The sequence below is a fragment of the Drosophila sechellia genome, chromosome 3R (genome assembly GCF_004382195.2).
Source record: "Drosophila sechellia strain sech25 chromosome 3R, ASM438219v1, whole genome shotgun sequence".
NCBI classification, from domain to species: domain Eukaryota; kingdom Metazoa; phylum Arthropoda; class Insecta; order Diptera; family Drosophilidae; genus Drosophila; species Drosophila sechellia.
This window is the reverse complement of record NC_045952.1, coordinates 16,759,024-16,776,066: the sequence shown is the minus strand read 5'-3', so window position 1 is coordinate 16,776,066 and position 17,043 is coordinate 16,759,024. Positions and strand designations below refer to the sequence as shown.

The 17,043-nt window shown below is 46.2% G+C and overlaps 5 protein-coding genes across 6 annotated transcripts; 3 read left to right on the top strand and 2 right to left on the bottom strand.

Moving 5' to 3' along the window:
* Positions 1 to 38: 38 nt before the first annotated feature.
* LOC116801474 (thiamin pyrophosphokinase 1) lies at positions 39 to 1,468 on the top strand. Its single transcript, XM_032721287.1, has 3 exons — positions 39 to 432; positions 494 to 1,018; positions 1,084 to 1,468. The coding sequence occupies exons 1-3, from the start codon at positions 69 to 71 to the stop codon at positions 1,230 to 1,232; spliced, it is 1,038 nt and encodes a 345-aa protein (XP_032577178.1). The 5' UTR covers positions 39 to 68; the 3' UTR covers positions 1,233 to 1,468.
* Positions 1,371 to 6,410, bottom strand: LOC6606778 (Bloom syndrome protein homolog). Its single transcript, XM_032721286.1, has 4 exons — positions 6,186 to 6,410; positions 3,785 to 6,135; positions 2,899 to 3,721; positions 1,371 to 2,840 (listed from the first exon to the last, which is right to left on the bottom strand). The coding sequence occupies exons 1-4, from the start codon at positions 6,277 to 6,279 to the stop codon at positions 1,603 to 1,605; spliced, it is 4,506 nt and encodes a 1,501-aa protein (XP_032577177.1). The 5' UTR covers positions 6,280 to 6,410; the 3' UTR covers positions 1,371 to 1,602.
* A 300-nt stretch (positions 6,411 to 6,710) lies between these two features.
* On the top strand, positions 6,711 to 8,781 carry LOC6606777 (WD repeat-containing protein 55 homolog). The gene is made up of 2 exons (XM_002031538.2): positions 6,711 to 6,819; positions 6,891 to 8,781. The coding sequence occupies exons 1-2, from the start codon at positions 6,812 to 6,814 to the stop codon at positions 8,377 to 8,379; spliced, it is 1,497 nt and encodes a 498-aa protein (XP_002031574.2). The 5' UTR covers positions 6,711 to 6,811; the 3' UTR covers positions 8,380 to 8,781.
* Positions 8,782 to 9,473: 692 nt separating this feature from the next.
* LOC6606775 lies at positions 9,474 to 14,688 on the bottom strand. Of its 2 annotated transcripts, none has more exons than XM_032720789.1 (5): positions 14,320 to 14,688; positions 13,414 to 13,583; positions 9,988 to 13,358; positions 9,799 to 9,923; positions 9,474 to 9,737 (listed from the first exon to the last, which is right to left on the bottom strand). In XM_032720789.1, the coding sequence occupies exons 2-5, from the start codon at positions 13,511 to 13,513 to the stop codon at positions 9,560 to 9,562; spliced, it is 3,774 nt and encodes a 1,257-aa protein (XP_032576680.1). In that variant the 5' UTR covers positions 13,514 to 13,583; positions 14,320 to 14,688; the 3' UTR covers positions 9,474 to 9,559. The 2 variants fall into 2 exon arrangements, with proteins under 2 accessions (XP_032576680.1, XP_002031572.1); XM_002031536.2 differs by lacking the exon at positions 14,320 to 14,688 and adding an exon at positions 13,865 to 14,100.
* A 184-nt stretch (positions 14,689 to 14,872) lies between these two features.
* LOC116801803 lies at positions 14,873 to 15,552 on the top strand. Its single transcript, XM_032723511.1, has one exon. It carries the CDS (start codon positions 14,995 to 14,997, stop codon positions 15,517 to 15,519), a length of 525 nt encoding a protein of 174 aa, XP_032579402.1. The 5' UTR covers positions 14,873 to 14,994; the 3' UTR covers positions 15,520 to 15,552.
* Positions 15,553 to 17,043: the final 1,491 nt, after the last annotated feature.

Sequence of the window (17,043 nt, the reverse complement as noted above, 5' to 3'; positions counted from 1 at the left end):
TTTAAAAATATTTAAATTGGCAGCCTATCGTACTAGCGGACTGTCCGGGTGTATTCTTTCAATAATATATGATTCTGGTTAAATTATATGGGACGGGCGGCTGCACAATGACGGCGGCAGGCGCTCCCGGGTCCGCCTTGAATTGGATGCGCCGCTCTCGCCATGGATTCGGTTTGATCCGAATCACGCGAGTTGGCAGGCCGGCGCACCAACGCACCACCCATTCCGCCACCCACCGCTTCCTTTGCACGAAAACAACAATCGGATTCCGGCAGCAAATGGACCACACAATACCGCCCAAAGAGTTCAAATGGACGCCGGGAAACCTCATTAACGAGAACTTTAAGCTGGGCGACCATGGACACGTTTGCGTGGTGCTCAATCGGCAGATTCAAGTGCCGGCGCACGTGGTGAAACTGCTGTGGAAGAACGGTAGGTCTGGAGCTGTTATAAAAGCAATCTTAGCCAGCTTACAGCTCTCGGTCTCTTTTAGCCGCCGTGCGGTGTGCTGTCGATGGAGGCTCCAACCACTGGCGTGACTTTGTCGTGGCTCAGGCAATGTCAAAGAAGGCCAATGGCTCCGCGCCCACAACACCACTTGAACCGCTCGATGTGATAACGGGTGACTTTGACTCGATCACTGAGGAAACGGTGGATTTCTTCAAGACCACGCCCAAGGTCCACACACCCGACCAGGATGCAACAGATTTTACGAAGGCCATGGCCGTGCTCCAACCCGTAATGGCGCAGCGTAAAATCCAGGATGTGGTGGTGTTCCACGACACATCCGGTCGCTTGGACCAGGTCATGGCCAACCTGAACACGCTGTACAAATCGCAAAAAGATAACTGCAATGTCTTCCTGTTGAGTGGGGATTCGGTGACGTGGTTACTGCGGCCGGGAAAGCACACGATAAAGGTGCCCGTCGACCTGGTCACCAGCCAGCGATGGTGCTCCCTAATGCCCGTGGGCTCGTCGGCGCACAACGTTACAACCACGGGCCTCAAGTGGAACCTATGTTCGTACACCAAAATAATACTGATCTCACGAATCTTTCAGTAATGCAAACGCTTTCATTTCCAGATCATGCACAACTGGAGTTTGGTGGTATGGTAAGCACCTCAAACACCTATGCGACCGAGTTCGTCCAGGTGGAGACGGACGCCAACCTGATCTGGTCTATGGGCGCCTACGAGTTCGAGGATAAGGTGCGACAAGCCGCCAAGACATAGATGATAGTGAAGTTCTAAGTACTTATGAAAGGTTTAGTGTACAGTGTTGACCAAATCTGCATCTGTTTGTTTTTGTTTTTTGCGGGGGTGCATCTTTAGTGCTATTATTGTTAAACGAAATAAAAGATTATGTAAAAATTTGTAGTGATAAGTTCTTAATTCTATTAACTGAAATTTAAGGTGTTAATTTACAATAAGGAACAAAAGCGGACAAACATAAATAAACTGAACACATAGCTCACACAAAAATTTGAAATTTTTTAACAACTTATTTCAAAAACCTTTAAGCTTATGTTACAATAATGCACTTATAAACACTGTAACATCGAAAAACTGTACTTTCTTAGGCAAAACGTCAAAGCATTTTAAATTATTTTGATCCTGGCAGTGGCATTAAATCGAAGCCAAAGCTGTTCCCTGTTTTCTTGGACTTCCAGCCTGACGATGACGAAGCTGAACTCTCCGCTCGTTTGGCTCCCGCCCTACCACCTCGACCCCTGGCAGATGTTGTCTTCCTGGCCGCTGGCGATGTAGTACTCGTTTTGTACCTCTTGCTGGCCCCTGACTTATATACCTTTTTTCTCTTGCCCGCTCTAAACGAGTTGAAACCGCTGGCACCGCTCGTGTTTGCATTGCCCTGTGAGGCAACTGCCATGTCCCAGTCCACGCTTTCGTTCTTCCAACCGGATGTACTTGGCCTCTGTTTTGCGGCCGCCTGTTCCTCCTCTTCGTCTAGAACGGCTTGCATCAGCAGCTTCTCCGATGCATAGTTGCTAGTGATTTCAAGCAGCTTGGCGCCGTATTTATCAAAGTTCGCCTTGGTCACGTGCGGAATGCTGCACATGTCCTTCTCGGTGAGTGGCAGTGTTTCGGCCATGCTCTTTAGGGCCTGAATGTTCATGATACTAGCCATGGTAACGTTTCGCTGGCTGGCAATGGTTCGACATAGGTCCAATAGATCTGTATAGCAGCGCTCGTGAATCTCCCGCATTCCCGACTGTCCATCAGCGGTACTGCTCGTTGCACCATCAGAAACGCTGCCAACTGCCGCCTTGGCTTCCTTGGCATTTTTGGTGACTGCAAACTCGAAGTTAGGTGTGCCCTCCATTAGTTTACTGATGTTATTCCCCAGATACAAATAGGCCTGGGGAAAATCGTTTGTAAATATTAGGTCCTCCCTAAGGAAACCATCGATGACCATTTTGCGCAGCAGCCTGTGTACATCGTTCTTTTCCCAGTCTTTTAGGGCGCCATGGTGGGGCGTTTTGTGATGGTTAAAGTCAATGATTTTCTTGATCTTTGAACCTTTCAGTACGTCGGCAATATGCAGCAGTGTGAAACGGGATCTACCGCTGCACAGATCCTTGACTGCTCGCGCAGCCTTACGAGCATGCTCCACCGCATCTACCGCCTTATAGGCTCGTTTGTTAATGCAATTATCGCAAGCTGTCTCTCTGTTCTCCAGGCACTGTTCGCTGGTAAAGTGCTCCCCGAAATAGTCCAACTGCTGGGCACGTCGGCAATCTGTGAGATTCTCACAGTACCCAACAATGCGATATAAATTGTCCACATGTATCTTCTTCACATTGTACTGCAGAGCTTTGTCGGCTAAAATGGGTATGCAACTAATCAATTCATAAACTTAATAAGTATGTTGATCACTTACAGTCCAGCATTTTCTTAATCCTGAGCATGTCCGAATAGTTGTAGTACAAGATGCAATCAGCCATGTCACCGTCTCGACCCGCGCGACCTGCCTCCTGGTAATAGCCCTCGATGGACTTGGGCAGTGAGTAGTGTAAAACGAATCGGACATCTGGTTTGTCGATGCCCATGCCGAAGGCAACGGTGGCACAGATCACCCTTATCTTTCCGGTCAGCCAGTCCTTTTGCCTACTCTCACGCTCAGTGTCAGTGAGACCAGCATGATAGGATACCGCCCGGATGCCATCCTTGCACATTTTCTTTGACGTCTCGTCGCACTCCTTGCGCGACAGGCAGTAGATTATGCCACTGAAGTGAGCCGGTTTGCTGCGGATGTACCTGCTAATGTCGTCCAACGTCGAGACACCCTTTTTGGGCAGTACCCTGTACCGCAGGTTGCTGCGATTAAAACTGGAGAGGAACCACTTGCAGTTCTTTAGATTCAGTTGGGCCAGAATATCCAAGCGGACGCGGGGCGTGGCTGTAGCTGTTAACGCAATAGTTGGAACATTGGGAAACCGCTTCTTTAGTACACCAAGTTTCTTGTAGTCCGGTCTAAAGTCATGACCCCACTGGGAAACGCAATGGGCCTCGTCTATAACGAATCTACTTATATAGTTGTTGGAATTAAGCGTGTCCAGAGTGTCCTGGAAGCGAGCCGAACTGCTAATTTTCTCAGGCGTCACATAGAGCAATTTGACCATAGGTGGCTGAGATTCCAAATCCCTGTAGATGGCCATGACATCGGCCATTTTTTGTTCTCCGCTCAGACTCTTTGCACAGATCTGTTAAAGATAAGTTAAGCAACATAAATCATGATTAATTGATATAGGGGTTCTCAAACTCACATCTAGGGAAGCCAGTTTATTGATTTGATCAAAGATCAGCGACTTCAACGGACTGATAACAATGGTCACTCCCTCGGTCAGAATGGCAGGCAGCTGATAGCACAACGACTTTCCTCCGCCAGTTGGCATCAGGACGAAGCAGTCATTGCCCAGAAGGGTGGCGTTGATCACCTGCAGCTGATTGGGACGGAAACTTTTTAGACCAAAGCTGTAGCTCAGTCCGTGCATAAGGCGGGTGGAGTGCTCAAACTTTTGGCCATCGAACTCCCCGGTGATGCCGTCATTGTGCACGTTCGCATGGAAATTCCCTGACAGCTTTTGGGAGTCCAGGGCACCGGTTTGCTTGGTAGCCACAACGCTCTTACTGGTACTTGGGCCGGCACTGCTTACTCTGCTCTTATTGGCAGCAGCCTGGGAATGCATTTGTTCAAACATGGCCTCATCGTACTCGGGAAATCCATCATCATCCAACGAAATATTTATCGGGGTCTCCTTATGCTTCTCCTTTACTTTGACAGCCTCCAACTCCTTATAGCTGTAACCATTAAACTCTGACCTGCGGCCCTGCATCTTCTGATGCTCGTCCTCGATTTCCGCCAGCAATCCCTCCAAGTCATCTTCGTCATCATCCACTCCGCTGGTTGTGGTCCCCTGCGTGGGTGCGTTCAGTTGTTCCTCCTCCAGGTCGCCGTCTAGCATCATGCTCTGTGCTAAGTAGTCGTCCGGTTCCTCGCAAAGGTCATGGACAAGTTCTTCGCACTTTCGCAGCAGGTGCGGATCATTCTGCTTGCTGGGTGGTGAGAAGTCATCTGGCTCCCCGCAAAGGTCGTGGATGAGCTGCTGTCGTTTTGGAATAGGTTGCGTATCGCGTGGCGAGCTGGGTGGTGAAAAATTGTCTGGCTCTCCGCAAAGGTCGTGTATAAGCTGATTCCGCTTGGGTATTTTTTCATCCTTGCTTTCTTGTACTTTTGGCAGGGGCAATATCGGGCGACTTTTCTCTGGTGAAGATGATAGACTTATAATTGATGATGTTAAAACCGTCTGCTGAGCCTGCTCCGCCTGCATTTCCATTTCCTCCTTCTCAAGGGCTTCCTGTTCCGCTTTTAGCTGGCTTTCTTTCTTATCTAAACTGTTTTGGACGAGCTGGGTCCGCGCTTTAAATTTTTGTCGCATTACCTTGAGCTTGAGAAACGTATTCGGCTGAAAGCCTGCTATTTCATTGAAGTGCATGGCGGGAATCTGGTCAATCAGAGAGCAATACTTTTCCATTAGCTCCACATAAGCGTTGCGAAAGAATCCCAGTGTGCTCTTCAGTGTCTCAGTATTCTGTTTATTGGGATCGATACTGAAGTTGTCGTTTTGGGCCAAGTCCTTTAAGTAATCAGCAAGAGAATTGTCAAAAGCCACACTGTACCTGGGCTTTATTGGTGCCGCTGGTGGTGGAGAGGAGGAGAGGCTATTTCTCTCCAGAGAAGCGGGCGCAGGCTTTGTCGGGATTTCATTTTCTTTCGCTGAACCCAGTTTATAGCCTTGCTCCCCGCTGCCACTTTTCTCTGGAGAATCCTCAAAAAGATTGCGACTACTGCCTTTATATGAATTTGGAGCCCGCGATGAGTCAAGTAGAGTCGAAACGGAGGCCAGATTGTTGCTAACTGGTGGCTTTACAGAAGAGTCCTTATCCTGAAACGTTTTTGTTTTATTTTGCAACATAGTTTCCTCCGGTTTCTTGACAGGCTGCGGAGGGGGCGACGAATCAGGATGCGGAGGTGGCGGCGAATCAGGCAGCGTGAGTAGGTGATGCCTATTTCCATTTTGTTTGTTTGGAAAGTCCTCGAAGGAGTATCTTTGGAGTGGAGAGTCTGTGGTCTTCCTCTCATTTTGCGACACTTTCTTTTCCGGAGAGTCCGAAAGACAAACTATTGATGTTTTCCTCTCTTCTTGAGGCGGTTTCCTTAGTATATCGCCGAGGGATTTATTTTCAACAGGGGATTCAGACAATCCCCGATACGTGTAACTATTCTCATTCTGTGCTGGCTTTTTGGGTGAACCTCTGTTAGATTTTTTGGCAGGAAGTTCAGCTAGTGGGGATACCGACAGATCGAGGAATGTGGGCTTTTTGGGCGAATCTCTGGCAGATTTCTGGGCAGAAAGTTCAGCTAGTGGGGACACCGACAAATCGAGGTATGTGTGTTTTTTTAGCTTTGCGGTTCTAGGATCTCTACTGGACTTCTTCTTGGCAATAGTGCCATTGCTGGATTGACTGGATATCTCCGTAGATTCATCGTCGGATGACGACGCGTCCAGAAAGATGGGATTGTAGACTGCAGGGGGCTTGCTTCTCACAATTGCGGCTGAAATGCAACTATTAGCATCCTTAATTTGGTCAAAATGCTCCGAATACCTCTGCTCTTGGGTTGACTCTGGGAATTGCCATCCAGACCAATGAAGCTGCTAAGTGTGAGCTGTTTCCTTTGCGCGACAGGCTTCTTGGACATCGCGACCAGCGATTTAATCAGCTGCCAGCGCTTTACTTTGCATACAACTAGTTAATAAATAAGTAAGCAATACAATTGTATACACTTTCGGAATAAAAACCCGCGCAATAATGCTAATGGAAACAATGCGAATAGGAATTAGTGTGACCGTCGCTCCACCCTTCACAAATAGCTGAAACATCAGAGTTACCTACTCAAATATACCATATTTAATCCGATAATATAAGGGATAATATAATATAATATAATAATAATATAATATATAATAAGATCACTAAAAGAAAAAATTGTAATACGATAAAATCGCATCACATGACTTTTATTGATAATATAAAGTGTAAATTGATATATTGCTGTGTATCAGAAGAAAACATTTAAAAGCGAACTTAGCTAAGAACTAGTCAGTTGCCCACCATACCGAACAGCTGAGTGCCTACACGCTTTCTGCTTCTTCTTGTTCTCGTGGTATCCAAACAATCTCCAAACGTGGTAAATAAAAGCGCATATTTTCGGAGCTTGGACTTGCAATATTATGCACACGTGAGTATTTTATTACCGTATTGGGTTTTTGCATTAGAATCCTAAACATGTTCCGAACAAACGTTTCGCAGACATAACAACTTTAAAACCCCATCCGACGAAGACGAACTGGATGATCTGGACGAGGACATGGTAGTGGGAGTCATAGCGGAAATCGAACAGGAGGTGCTGAACGAGTCGGACAGCGACAACGACGAATATGACCTGGTAGACATGGGTGCTCCAGTGCCGGATAACGATGGCGACGTTAGTTACGATGGCAACGATAGTATCAGCAGCGATGACAGTTTCGATCCGAATGCAGCGGACTCCGATTCAGATGATTCAATGCTCGATGAGGCGGGCGGTGGCTCCGCCGGAGGAGCAACGAGTGCAAAGAAACGCAAGGATGACGATAACCCATCGGGCAGCAACAAGCAACCAGAAGCCAACTTCGATTTGGACGAGGATGACGAAACAGACGAGACTGTACGTGCCATGATAGCAGCCATAAAGAAGCCACGCAGTTCCCCTCCAGAGATTAAGCTAGAAGACTTCATAACAGATATCTGCTTTCATCCAGATCGCGACATCATCGCCTTGGCCACAATAATCGGGGATGTACATTTGTACGAGTATGACAACGAGGCTAACAAGCTGCTCCGCACTATTGAGGTTCATTCCAAGGCATGCCGCGATGTGGAGTTCACAGAGGATGGGCGCTTCCTGCTCACCTGCTCCAAAGACAAGTGCGTAATGGTCACCGATATGGAAACGGAGAAACTAAAAAAGTTATACGAGACGGCCCACGATGATGCCATCAACACGCTGCACGTTCTGAATGAAAATCTCTTTGCCTCGGGCGATGATGCTGGCACGGTCAAGCTGTGGGATTTGCGCACCAAGAACGCCATCTTCGAGCTAAAAGAGCTGGAAGATCAGATCACCCAGCTCACGACTAACGAGCAAAGCAAGCTGCTGCTTGCCACCAGTGCCGATGGCTACCTGACTACATTTAATATATCTGCACGGAAGATGTACGTGCAATCGGAGCCGTACGAGGAGGAGCTGAACTGCATGGGTGTCTACCGCGGTGACTCCAAGCTGGTGGTTGGTACCTCCAAGGGTCGCCTGTACACCTACAACTGGGGCCAATTCGGGTACCACTGCGACATGTATCCGGGCATCAAGAGCCCCATTAGTCTAATGATCCCCATCACAGACCGGATTGCCTGCGTCGCCGGAGAGGATGGAAACATTCGAGCTTGTCACATCGCTCCGTATCGTAATCTCGGCGTGGTGGGACAGCATAACATGCCCATCGAATCGTTAGACGTGAATGCCAGCGGTGAGCTCATCGCATCATCCTCGCACAACAACGACGTGCGGTTCTGGAATGTTAAGTACTTCGAGGACTTCGGAGAAATCAAGTACAATGAGAAACACAATGCCTACAAGGAGCTGCGTCACAATTTGCCCTCCTCAAAATGCAGCAATACATCTGACTTTTTTGCCGACCTGACCAAAGAGGATGCAGATGGTGATGATGATCCGGGCGCTGGGCCCAGTAATATGGCCTAGAACGATATGTTTGCTAACAATGATTTATAGTTGGTGGGTCGATGTGGGGCGATTCTACAAACACTTCTGTTTACATGACTTAATGCAATGCCTAATCTAATGACTTAGATTCACAGTTGTTTTAAAAATTCCTAATTTATACAGTACTGTGTATTCACAGATTCATTATTAGTAAATGAATGAATTGACCCCATCAAGATATCAAAGTGTTGAACTTATAGAACCTCTTTGAAACCATCAAAACGTAGTAGCTACCAATCCCTCTAATGTTGCACGAAGATTTTACACAAAGTTTCACTATGAACTGTTATTGATAATAGAACTGATTTAAAATAAATCCCAAACAGAAATAAAAGTGTATTGTATTTTTCTCGGAGGAATAAAAATCAACAGACATGTTTATTGGATTATTTATTGATTTCTGCCGTCTTAGACAGCCAATTTTTAAAAGTTTTAGGAAACTTTCTTTAATATAAAACCAACCATTTTAAAATATGTTAGCTCAAGCTTTAAAAAATTGCATCGAATCAATTCACTTATATATGGCACGTTATGAGATATTGAGCAATAATCGGTAATGTATTAAATTGAATAGATGTATTATATACAATTTGGTAATAGAATAAAAGTTTAATCTCTACATTTTTGTGACTAATCAAAACATAACAAAATTTGTTAAATAATGGGGGGAAATCGTCAAATTTTAAATCCTTCAAATTAATTACTCAGGAAAAATGCAAATTGCCAAATCGATTTCTAAACGTTTAAATTTAGGGTCCGATGTTATATTATTTTGTGTGATCATTAAAAATATAACAACAAGCTGGGGTCAAAGTTATCATATACGCCCGTCGTGGGAATTCTATACCATAACAATATACGCTTATTTATGAAATTCTTATCACAAGAATTTTGTTTCACAAAACGTAGACAATTTGTACATATGTGTAGGAAATTATTTGCCGAATCACTTAATATACTTAGACATAGAACAGATTTAGCTTTTTGATATCTTTCAGCGCAACACGGCAGCCATCTGTGGCAACTGCCTTTTACATACGTTGCGGTGGGTTAAACATTTTAAGGTGTGTATATAGGGGTTATTACGAATATTTCATTCTTTGTTCTTGTATCGATGTATGCCGAGAGGGATTTACATAAAGATGCCGTGCACACAATGTCATAAGGCGGCAGAATTGGCGGCATTGGCGGCATCTGGGACTCCGCTGGAGCTGGGGGGAAGGGCGTCGTTGGGCATGTGTGTTTCGATGTCGACACGACAAATGGGGCAGTGCTTGTTGGTGACCAGCCACTGATCCACGCAGTCCGTGTGAAATAGATGCATGCACGGCAGTCGGCTGCAATTGTTATTAAATATAATTAAAGTACTTTATGAGCTAAATTTCACATTGAACTTACCGAACTTCGTTCTCTATCTCAAAGAGGTTTAAGCAAATGGCGCACTTCTCGGCATCCTCATCCGTTTCGCTGGGTCTTCGGATGCGACGATATTTGTGAGGCAAGGTATTCCGCTCGATGGTTTCCTGGAATAAACACAAAACATAATTAATACACATAGGTATGTCTTTGATATCTATATGACGTTACCAAAGTAGCTCCCCGGTTTGGACGTGGTGGTCCGATAAGGATACGGGAGCCCAGAGATAGGGGGGCCAGCCCAATCTCCAGATGCAGCGGTGAGTAGTGGTGATGGAACATGTGATGGTGAATGGCCCGCTGGCGCTGCATATGCTGCATTACCGGTGGCGATTGCTGAGCCTGTGGCTGCTGTTGTGGCTGAAGCTGCAGGTGTCGCATACTCGCCTGTGCTGCCACGTTACTACTGGCAGACCCGGGTGTAGCAGGCGACTGTTGTTGAGGAGATGGTGGAGGAGCAGCAGCTGCCGGTGCAGCGTCGTACGGCGGATAGTAGGCGGGATCCAGGCTTGATACGGGACCGTTCCGAGCATGAACACAACTGCAGATACTATGCAGGTACCCGTTTCGCAGCGTGCTCGTCAACAGCGGAGCATTCGAAGAAAGATCGATAGGTGTGGGCGTCATATGGCGACGGTGCATCTCCTGCATGCTTTGCTGACGGTACCACAGATTTTGATGGACCGGGTACGGTGGAGCCGGCGTCAGCGAGGTGGCTACTATGGCGCTAGCCCGGTGAGGGGGATGAATGTGGGCGTGCATTTGGTTCTGCGGTGCCTGGTGACCCTGATGCGGCTGCGGTTGATAGTGCTGTCTATTGCTATACGCAGCTTCGGAGCGTCGCACACTGAACGGCGGAGATCCGCAATGCGGTATGGTGCTCCGTCCGGAATACATTTCGAGCGGCGGTGGTGGAGAAACACCTGCCGCCAGGTTTGCACTTGATGCCACTCCTGGCGCAGGTGGAATAATGGATTGCCGCTGCTGCTGTTGCGCATGCACCATTGCATGTGGAGGTGTCCGGTTGCCTTCCAGGGCCGCAGCACGTCCCTCATTATGGGCCTGTGAAAGCAAATCACTGAAAGTTTGTGCCTGTACCGCCGCCGCTGTGGCTGCCACTGCAGCGGCATTCAAAGCTCCACTCAAAGAACTGCGACTGCTTCCGCCTTGACTGGGCTGAAAATGAGGGTGAGGGTGAGGCTGGAGACTCGGCGGGTAGTCCGACTCCACCACAGTTGGCAGCGTTGTGATCGCATAATAGTACGGATGGTAGCGGTGATACACGTTCGCCGGACTACTTCGCCTGTGGCGGGGTTGCTGCGTTGACGCCTGCTCGCTAGAGGAGCTGCTTGGAGTGGAGGTAAGATTTCTTTGCTGATGACGTAAGTATGCCTCAGTGGAAGAGTTGTCAGGCAGTAGAATTGGGGGCATCGGGGGCGGTGGTGGCGGCGGAGCGGGATGGCCTGGCATCCACATAGAGGATTCGTTGATCGGAAGGAAGTAGCGCTGTGGATCCATGTTGGAGCAGCGGGGCGGGTAAAAATTACCGGGGCCGGGATCCATCAGCTGGTCTAGCTCGTAGCTGTAATTGTGGTCCGAAATGGCAGCCCGATCAGCCAGAGCGCCACTATAAAATGCGAATGCAGAGGTGCCCTCATTATTCGCTTCTGTACGACGATCTGTCCTGCGAGCATAGGGGAATGTGTAAGCACAGTCATACATGGTCCTCCTATCCTCATTTGGCTCCTCCGGGTTGGGTTGAGTGTCATTACGATATGGTTCCCGATCCCTTTCGCGCTCCCGATCTCTTTCACGGCCCCTCACCCTATCCCTCTGCAGTTGCGTATCATTGGCCAAGCCATCGTCATCGGATGTCAAATCAATCGAGAGTATGGGCTCACGAGTGGAGTGAACAAATACTACGTCATCATCATCATCGTCCGATGACCAATCATCAAGCTGCAAGTCCGGTGCCGTCAAGACTACGGAATCGGCGCGGGTCTCATGGCTGCCCCGTCTTCCCGTGGATGTGGACGGAAGATTGAGATCCACGGCGGGCTGACTATCTCTTGGCCGGCCGACGTACGTAATCACACAGGGCCCGTTCGAATTTGGCGTCGAGGATGGTGGAAACCGCATATGATGTTGCCCAGACCTGCTCCCTTGCTCCGCAAAGGTACGGTGTCCTCTCCTTCCAGGATAGAACGAATTAAAATTCGTTGAGGACAGTTTGGAACGCGATCTTCCGGGCAGTTCCATGCGCGCATGCTTTCTAGGCGGCACTGCATCGTCAGATGGCCGCGCACGACTCCATGACATTCTAGACTCGCCGGAAACACCGTACATACTGTGCACGGCTTGGCCAGGTGACTGCTGAGGACGCCGTTCTTCGTGAATAATCTCCTCCTGTTGTTGGCGCTGGTGCTGCTCCTGTTCTTGATCCGAGGTTGTGGATGGTGATCCTGTTGCAGCCGACCTTTGACCAATGCGAGATCCATAATCCACGCTACGTGTAGTATGGGTGGCAGTGGAGCAGGAGGCTGACCTCATGTAGGTACTATCCGGCGGAGCTCCCGCCACAGCGCGGCGACTATTGTAGTAGTTGTGATCCGTATGGCCTAGCTCGGCCTCATCGGACCCCCTGCTACCACGGATAATCGTTACTGTGGGCTCAATTGGGGGAACGGGATTATGCACACGCAAATCCCAGCCATCATCGCTGCTTTCGTTTTCCGGCTCCAAAACCCTTGTTTTGCGATAAGAAAAGTGATTTATCTGTCGCTTTCTCGACTGGGCACTCGTGCTCGGCGTGGCATCCGTATCTACTGCGCTGGATGAGGTGTTGGAGGCATTATTGGAGCGGTTGGCCTTCTTCTTGTGAGCCTGAACGGCAGACGTAGTCGTCGTGGTGTTGGTGGTACGCGTATGAGCAAATTGGCCGTGCTCCGTGTCCGAGGCACTCGATGTCACATCATCGTAAGCATTTACGGCACTTGGGGCCGTTTCGAAGGAGCTGTTGCTCAGCTGCAGCGAACTAGAGGGGACCTCATAAACGACCGCCGTAGAGTCCATAGCATGCTCCTCTATAGCACCGGCAGGCCATGTGCCGCTGACGGACGCAACCACCGCATCGCCGTCATTGTCACTCTCTGGCTCCATTGTCAGGGGTTCAGTCTTCTTTCGCTTGGGTCGTGGAATGGCATGAACAGCGGGCGGATTGGCGATCGCCGCTGTGGAGGATGAGGGCTGCTCCAAGAACTGAGCCTCCGACTGTGACTGGTTCTGTGTGGAGTCCGCATAGCGACTGCTGCTGGCCACCATTGATTCGCAACGGCAGAGTCCGTCCAGCGAACTGCACTTGTCACACCGCCTGGCCATGCCCTCAAATCCAGAGATCTCTTCCCGACGTGGCGCCACCATGGCGGTGTACGCGGGCGGCGAACGGGTGTGGCTGTGGCTCTGCGAACTAGACAGGTAGGGCGTCATTAGCATGTAGCCCTCCGAATCCCGCTGCTGATTATAGTACATCGCATACTGGGAATCTGCAAAAGCACAAGAGGATTAGCACTATCTGGTTCCAGATGATGGCCAGCTTACGGTTTTCCTGTCCACCCGAACTGGTGGCCACACTGCCGTACTCCAAGGTGACCCTCGGCTGGTGGTGCAGCTCCTCCTGGTCGTTCTCTAAGCTATCCATTTCAGTCGTCTAGTGGGCAACGTTACCAGAACGGCAAAGGTGTGTTGCAGCGCATGCAGGCCAAAATGCGCTAAAATTGTGTATATGTACGAAAAAATGTTTAATCTACGGGTATGAGGAGGTACAACTGTCTAACAGAGACCAGTTTGATTTTTTTGTCCGGAAACAGACACACAATCAAGCAGTGGGTTAAGTATTTGGGATCCAGGGCTATTGCCAGCTATGTACTCCAGGTACTCCAAATGGAAATTCGGGGCTATTATTTGCAAAGTTCTCAAGGAGCATAAACGATTTAAAGCTCAAAATAAAGTTTAAAGACTGAAATTTTTTCATTGTTTGTCAAATACACACTCTTTTGTCAGCACCACTTTTCCGTCAGGTTTTTCATCACCGTTAGCAGGAAATTCGAAAACTACGTGGGGAAAACACAAGCGCGGTCGTGAAAAGTGAAATATTTTGATCGGATTCCATGCACTGGGATAATGGGGTTTTCCACGGAAGCTCTAAATAACTTATTACAACTTATTATTAATTAAGTTCAGCAGTTTTTTTTTTTAGCCAACGCAATAGGGATGAACGTTGTATCGATATGTCAGCATATCGATATGTCTAAGCTGATATTAAGCTGATGCGTTTATTTTGTATTAACTTAAATTAAAATTTACGAATAACATTCAGCTTTAAGTATATTGAATGTTTGGATACTATTGACTTCAATTTGGGGAAACGCCAAATCAGCTGTTCGGCTATGGGTAAACTGTGAACAGCTGTTCAATGATAACAAATGTCCCCAAAATAATTATTACCTCTATTATATGTATAACTAGAAATATAGTGATTTTGGTTATCCTCTCAATTCCTGAAGCCGGGAACACACGAATAACCGGGTGGGGATTTCCTATTGGGCAAAACAAAAAGAGTGGGTGGCGGGGGTTGGCAGGCCAACAGCTGCTATTGGGGAACAAAAGGGAGCTTAAATGCAATTCTTTTCGCGGGGGCGGGGGACTATTCTCATTCGCAGCTGCTGCCCGGAACAAATTTACATTATGCACATGCAAATTTGCGATATATATGTTCTCACGATTTAATCATTTTGTATGTGTAACCGGATTTTATAACAGTAACAACACCGAACTGAAATAATCCGACAACTTTTTCTTCGACGTTGCAAAAACTTGCAGTTCGGCGGTGATGCCGATACTATCGCATAGAAGCCAGCTAGCTTTTTCGTAGACTAAAGTTGTGCAGTACGGCCACACTGAGAATTCAAATATTTTTGCACTAAATATACCGTTTTGAACTATATTACCACTACTACTTACCACTTTTTAGGGAAGCTTAAAATATACATAGAAACTCTTAGTTAGAAAGTTGCGAATCCTAATTATCTCGTTTTTAATGTTAATCTTATAAAAACTGTATTACATTTTCTAGTCTCGCTATCACAAACATAGTTTCCTTCAGTTTCTTTTCATGTAAACATGGGAATAAGCCCACAATGCTGGCCAATCAAGAATAAGACATTCGTGTTTTTTTGCCGGGGTATACACGAAAGAAGATCAAAGAAAAAGACTCTTTCAACATATAATACTCTTCCCCATTACCACAATCAGGACGAAAACCACAAGTACGCCTTTTTCCATGTGGAAAACGATTCTCGAGCTTTCTTCATTACGATTGGGAGAAGCCGGCTAAACCATCTGGATTGGTTTAAAGTGGATAAATGGGGCAAATTCATTCGAAATGGGACATCAGTCTACGATTACTACACGGGTTTCGAGTGCGTGTACAATAGGATTCATTTCCTGGAGAGGCTGCTCAAAGAATGCTTGGCTAAGCAAAATTTCACGCAAGGGAACATCACGAATCCCGAGTTGATGGTTCTACACTTCCCGGAAACGAAGGCACCAACCTACCATACGGTATCCATAGGAGACAACACCCGGTGCTGGAACTGGGTTATCTGCCTGCTGGGATTGGTTATACTTCTCTGCTGCCTGAAATAAATCCACATGCACAACACAAGCCTTAACATTTCATGTATTTGGCGTTTTTATTGAGTTTTTATATGTATAAAACAATATCTACTCTTTCTTTTATTGCTGGCTTTGTATTCTTTTATCTTGGCTTTCGTTTTCAATTCTGTATAGCCATAATTTTAAAACCAATTCACTTCATACAAATTTTCATTGATTAAATCGGTCAGCTAATCAATTATCTGCAGGATTTCCCCATATTTTCGTTGGTGCTTCTCGAAAGCTGCGCTGACCAGTGTAACGACTTAAGTTTAACCATTGGCTTAACGGACATTTTCAAAACCAAGGTGCTGTTTGTTTTTAGTGTAGTTTTATCGGATTTTAAGCAGCTCTGCTTGTAAATTTAACTCATAGTTATTATTTTTTTTTTGTTTCGTTGCGAAACATTCCTCACAGTTTTACAAACAAACGAAAGCGATAGTTTCCACTTCAATACTTCAGTTTCAGTGCAACTTTGATTGCTTCTGTAGGAATCCATTGCATGAATAGTTTAAATTAATTGGACGCTGTCGTTATTATTAACAAATGTTCAAAACTTTAACCAAACTCAAAACGAGGCCGTTGGCAACTTTTCTTGGCAGCAGCGTTTTGAGCTAAAATTATGAACAATCATTTATGATTTCATATGTCTGCATTTAACTTTATTTTTTGTGGTCAGTTTGATTTTTCGTTTATTTTGTTTTTGTATTTTTTTGAAGTTTTTCGCACAAGTTGAGTTGCTGTTGGTTGGAAAAATAGAAGTATCGGTGTGTATGCAGCATTGCACTTGACATTGATTTCGTGGGACGTAAACAAATAAGGACTGTGGAAAATGTTACTCCTCTGGCGGCCTTATCAGTAGATTGAAGTGGTTGTTGATGGCACAGCGTCATTTGATAGATAGATTTCTTCAGGTGCATTTACATTTACATTTTATATCACAATTTTTTAAATATTATAGGTGTATGTATTTAACAAAATTGGTTTGCATGTTATTCTTTCATTTACGCCCATCAAAACATTTTGAGCAACTTGCAATGTCAAGAGTGTGTTCGATTTTTGTCCAGTGTAGTTGGCCTTAGTGTGTGTGGATGTCAGTGTAGAGGAGTGTTGGGTCTTAATTAATATATGTTTCAGTATTTTTTGAAATAATTAACTGTACGCAGGTAAACTATTTCCAAGCAATTGGCATATACACGTACAAAACTATAAACTGTAACAAAAATTACTTTTATATTGCAGCTTATCTTGTCTACATGTCAATTTCTTCGAAATAATTTACTAGCGTTTAATTTAATTTTGTTAATTTGTTAATTTCGATTCCAACTAATTGGCGAGCCACTCGAAATTTTGACAATTCAATACACTTTGTAAAACCAACTTATTGTTGCTGCCCGCTTATCCTTTCCTATAACAATTTTTGTCATGAGAAATAAAAACATACTATACAAATATTAACAATTTTCATATGTTGTACATGTTGGTATTTGGAACGGGCGTTCTAAAATTATCATA

What these genes read in the sequence shown, in the direction of transcription:
- LOC116801803 (XM_032723511.1), top strand. Translation starts at nt 14,995, where the DNA reads ATGGGAATAAGCCCACAATGCTGGCCAATCAAGAATAAGACATTCGTG.
- LOC6606778 (XM_032721286.1), bottom strand. Translation starts at nt 6,279, where the DNA reads ATGTCCAAGAAGCCTGTCGCGCAAAGGAAACAGCTCACACTTAGCAGC. An exon ending in GAGTCAACCCAAGAGCAGAG is followed by an intron (nt 6,136 to 6,185) that starts GTATTCGGAGCA and finishes GTTGCATTTCAG; the next exon opens with CCGCAATTGTGAGAAGCAAG. An exon ending in ATAAACTGGCTTCCCTAGAT is followed by an intron (nt 3,722 to 3,784) that starts GTGAGTTTGAGA and finishes TATCTTTAACAG; the next exon opens with ATCTGTGCAAAGAGTCTGAG.
- LOC6606775 (XM_032720789.1), bottom strand. Translation starts at nt 13,513, where the DNA reads ATGGATAGCTTAGAGAACGACCAGGAGGAGCTGCACCACCAGCCGAGG. An exon ending in TTCGGGTGGACAGGAAAACC is followed by an intron (nt 13,359 to 13,413) that starts GTAAGCTGGCCA and finishes GTGCTTTTGCAG; the next exon opens with ATTCCCAGTATGCGATGTAC. An exon ending in CAAACCGGGGAGCTACTTTG is followed by an intron (nt 9,924 to 9,987) that starts GTAACGTCATAT and finishes TGTTTATTCCAG; the next exon opens with GAAACCATCGAGCGGAATAC.
- LOC116801474 (XM_032721287.1), top strand. Translation starts at nt 69, where the DNA reads ATGATTCTGGTTAAATTATATGGGACGGGCGGCTGCACAATGACGGCG. An exon ending in GAAACTGCTGTGGAAGAACG is followed by an intron (nt 433 to 493) that starts GTAGGTCTGGAG and finishes GGTCTCTTTTAG; the next exon opens with CCGCCGTGCGGTGTGCTGTC. An exon ending in GGGCCTCAAGTGGAACCTAT is followed by an intron (nt 1,019 to 1,083) that starts GTTCGTACACCA and finishes TTTCATTTCCAG; the next exon opens with ATCATGCACAACTGGAGTTT.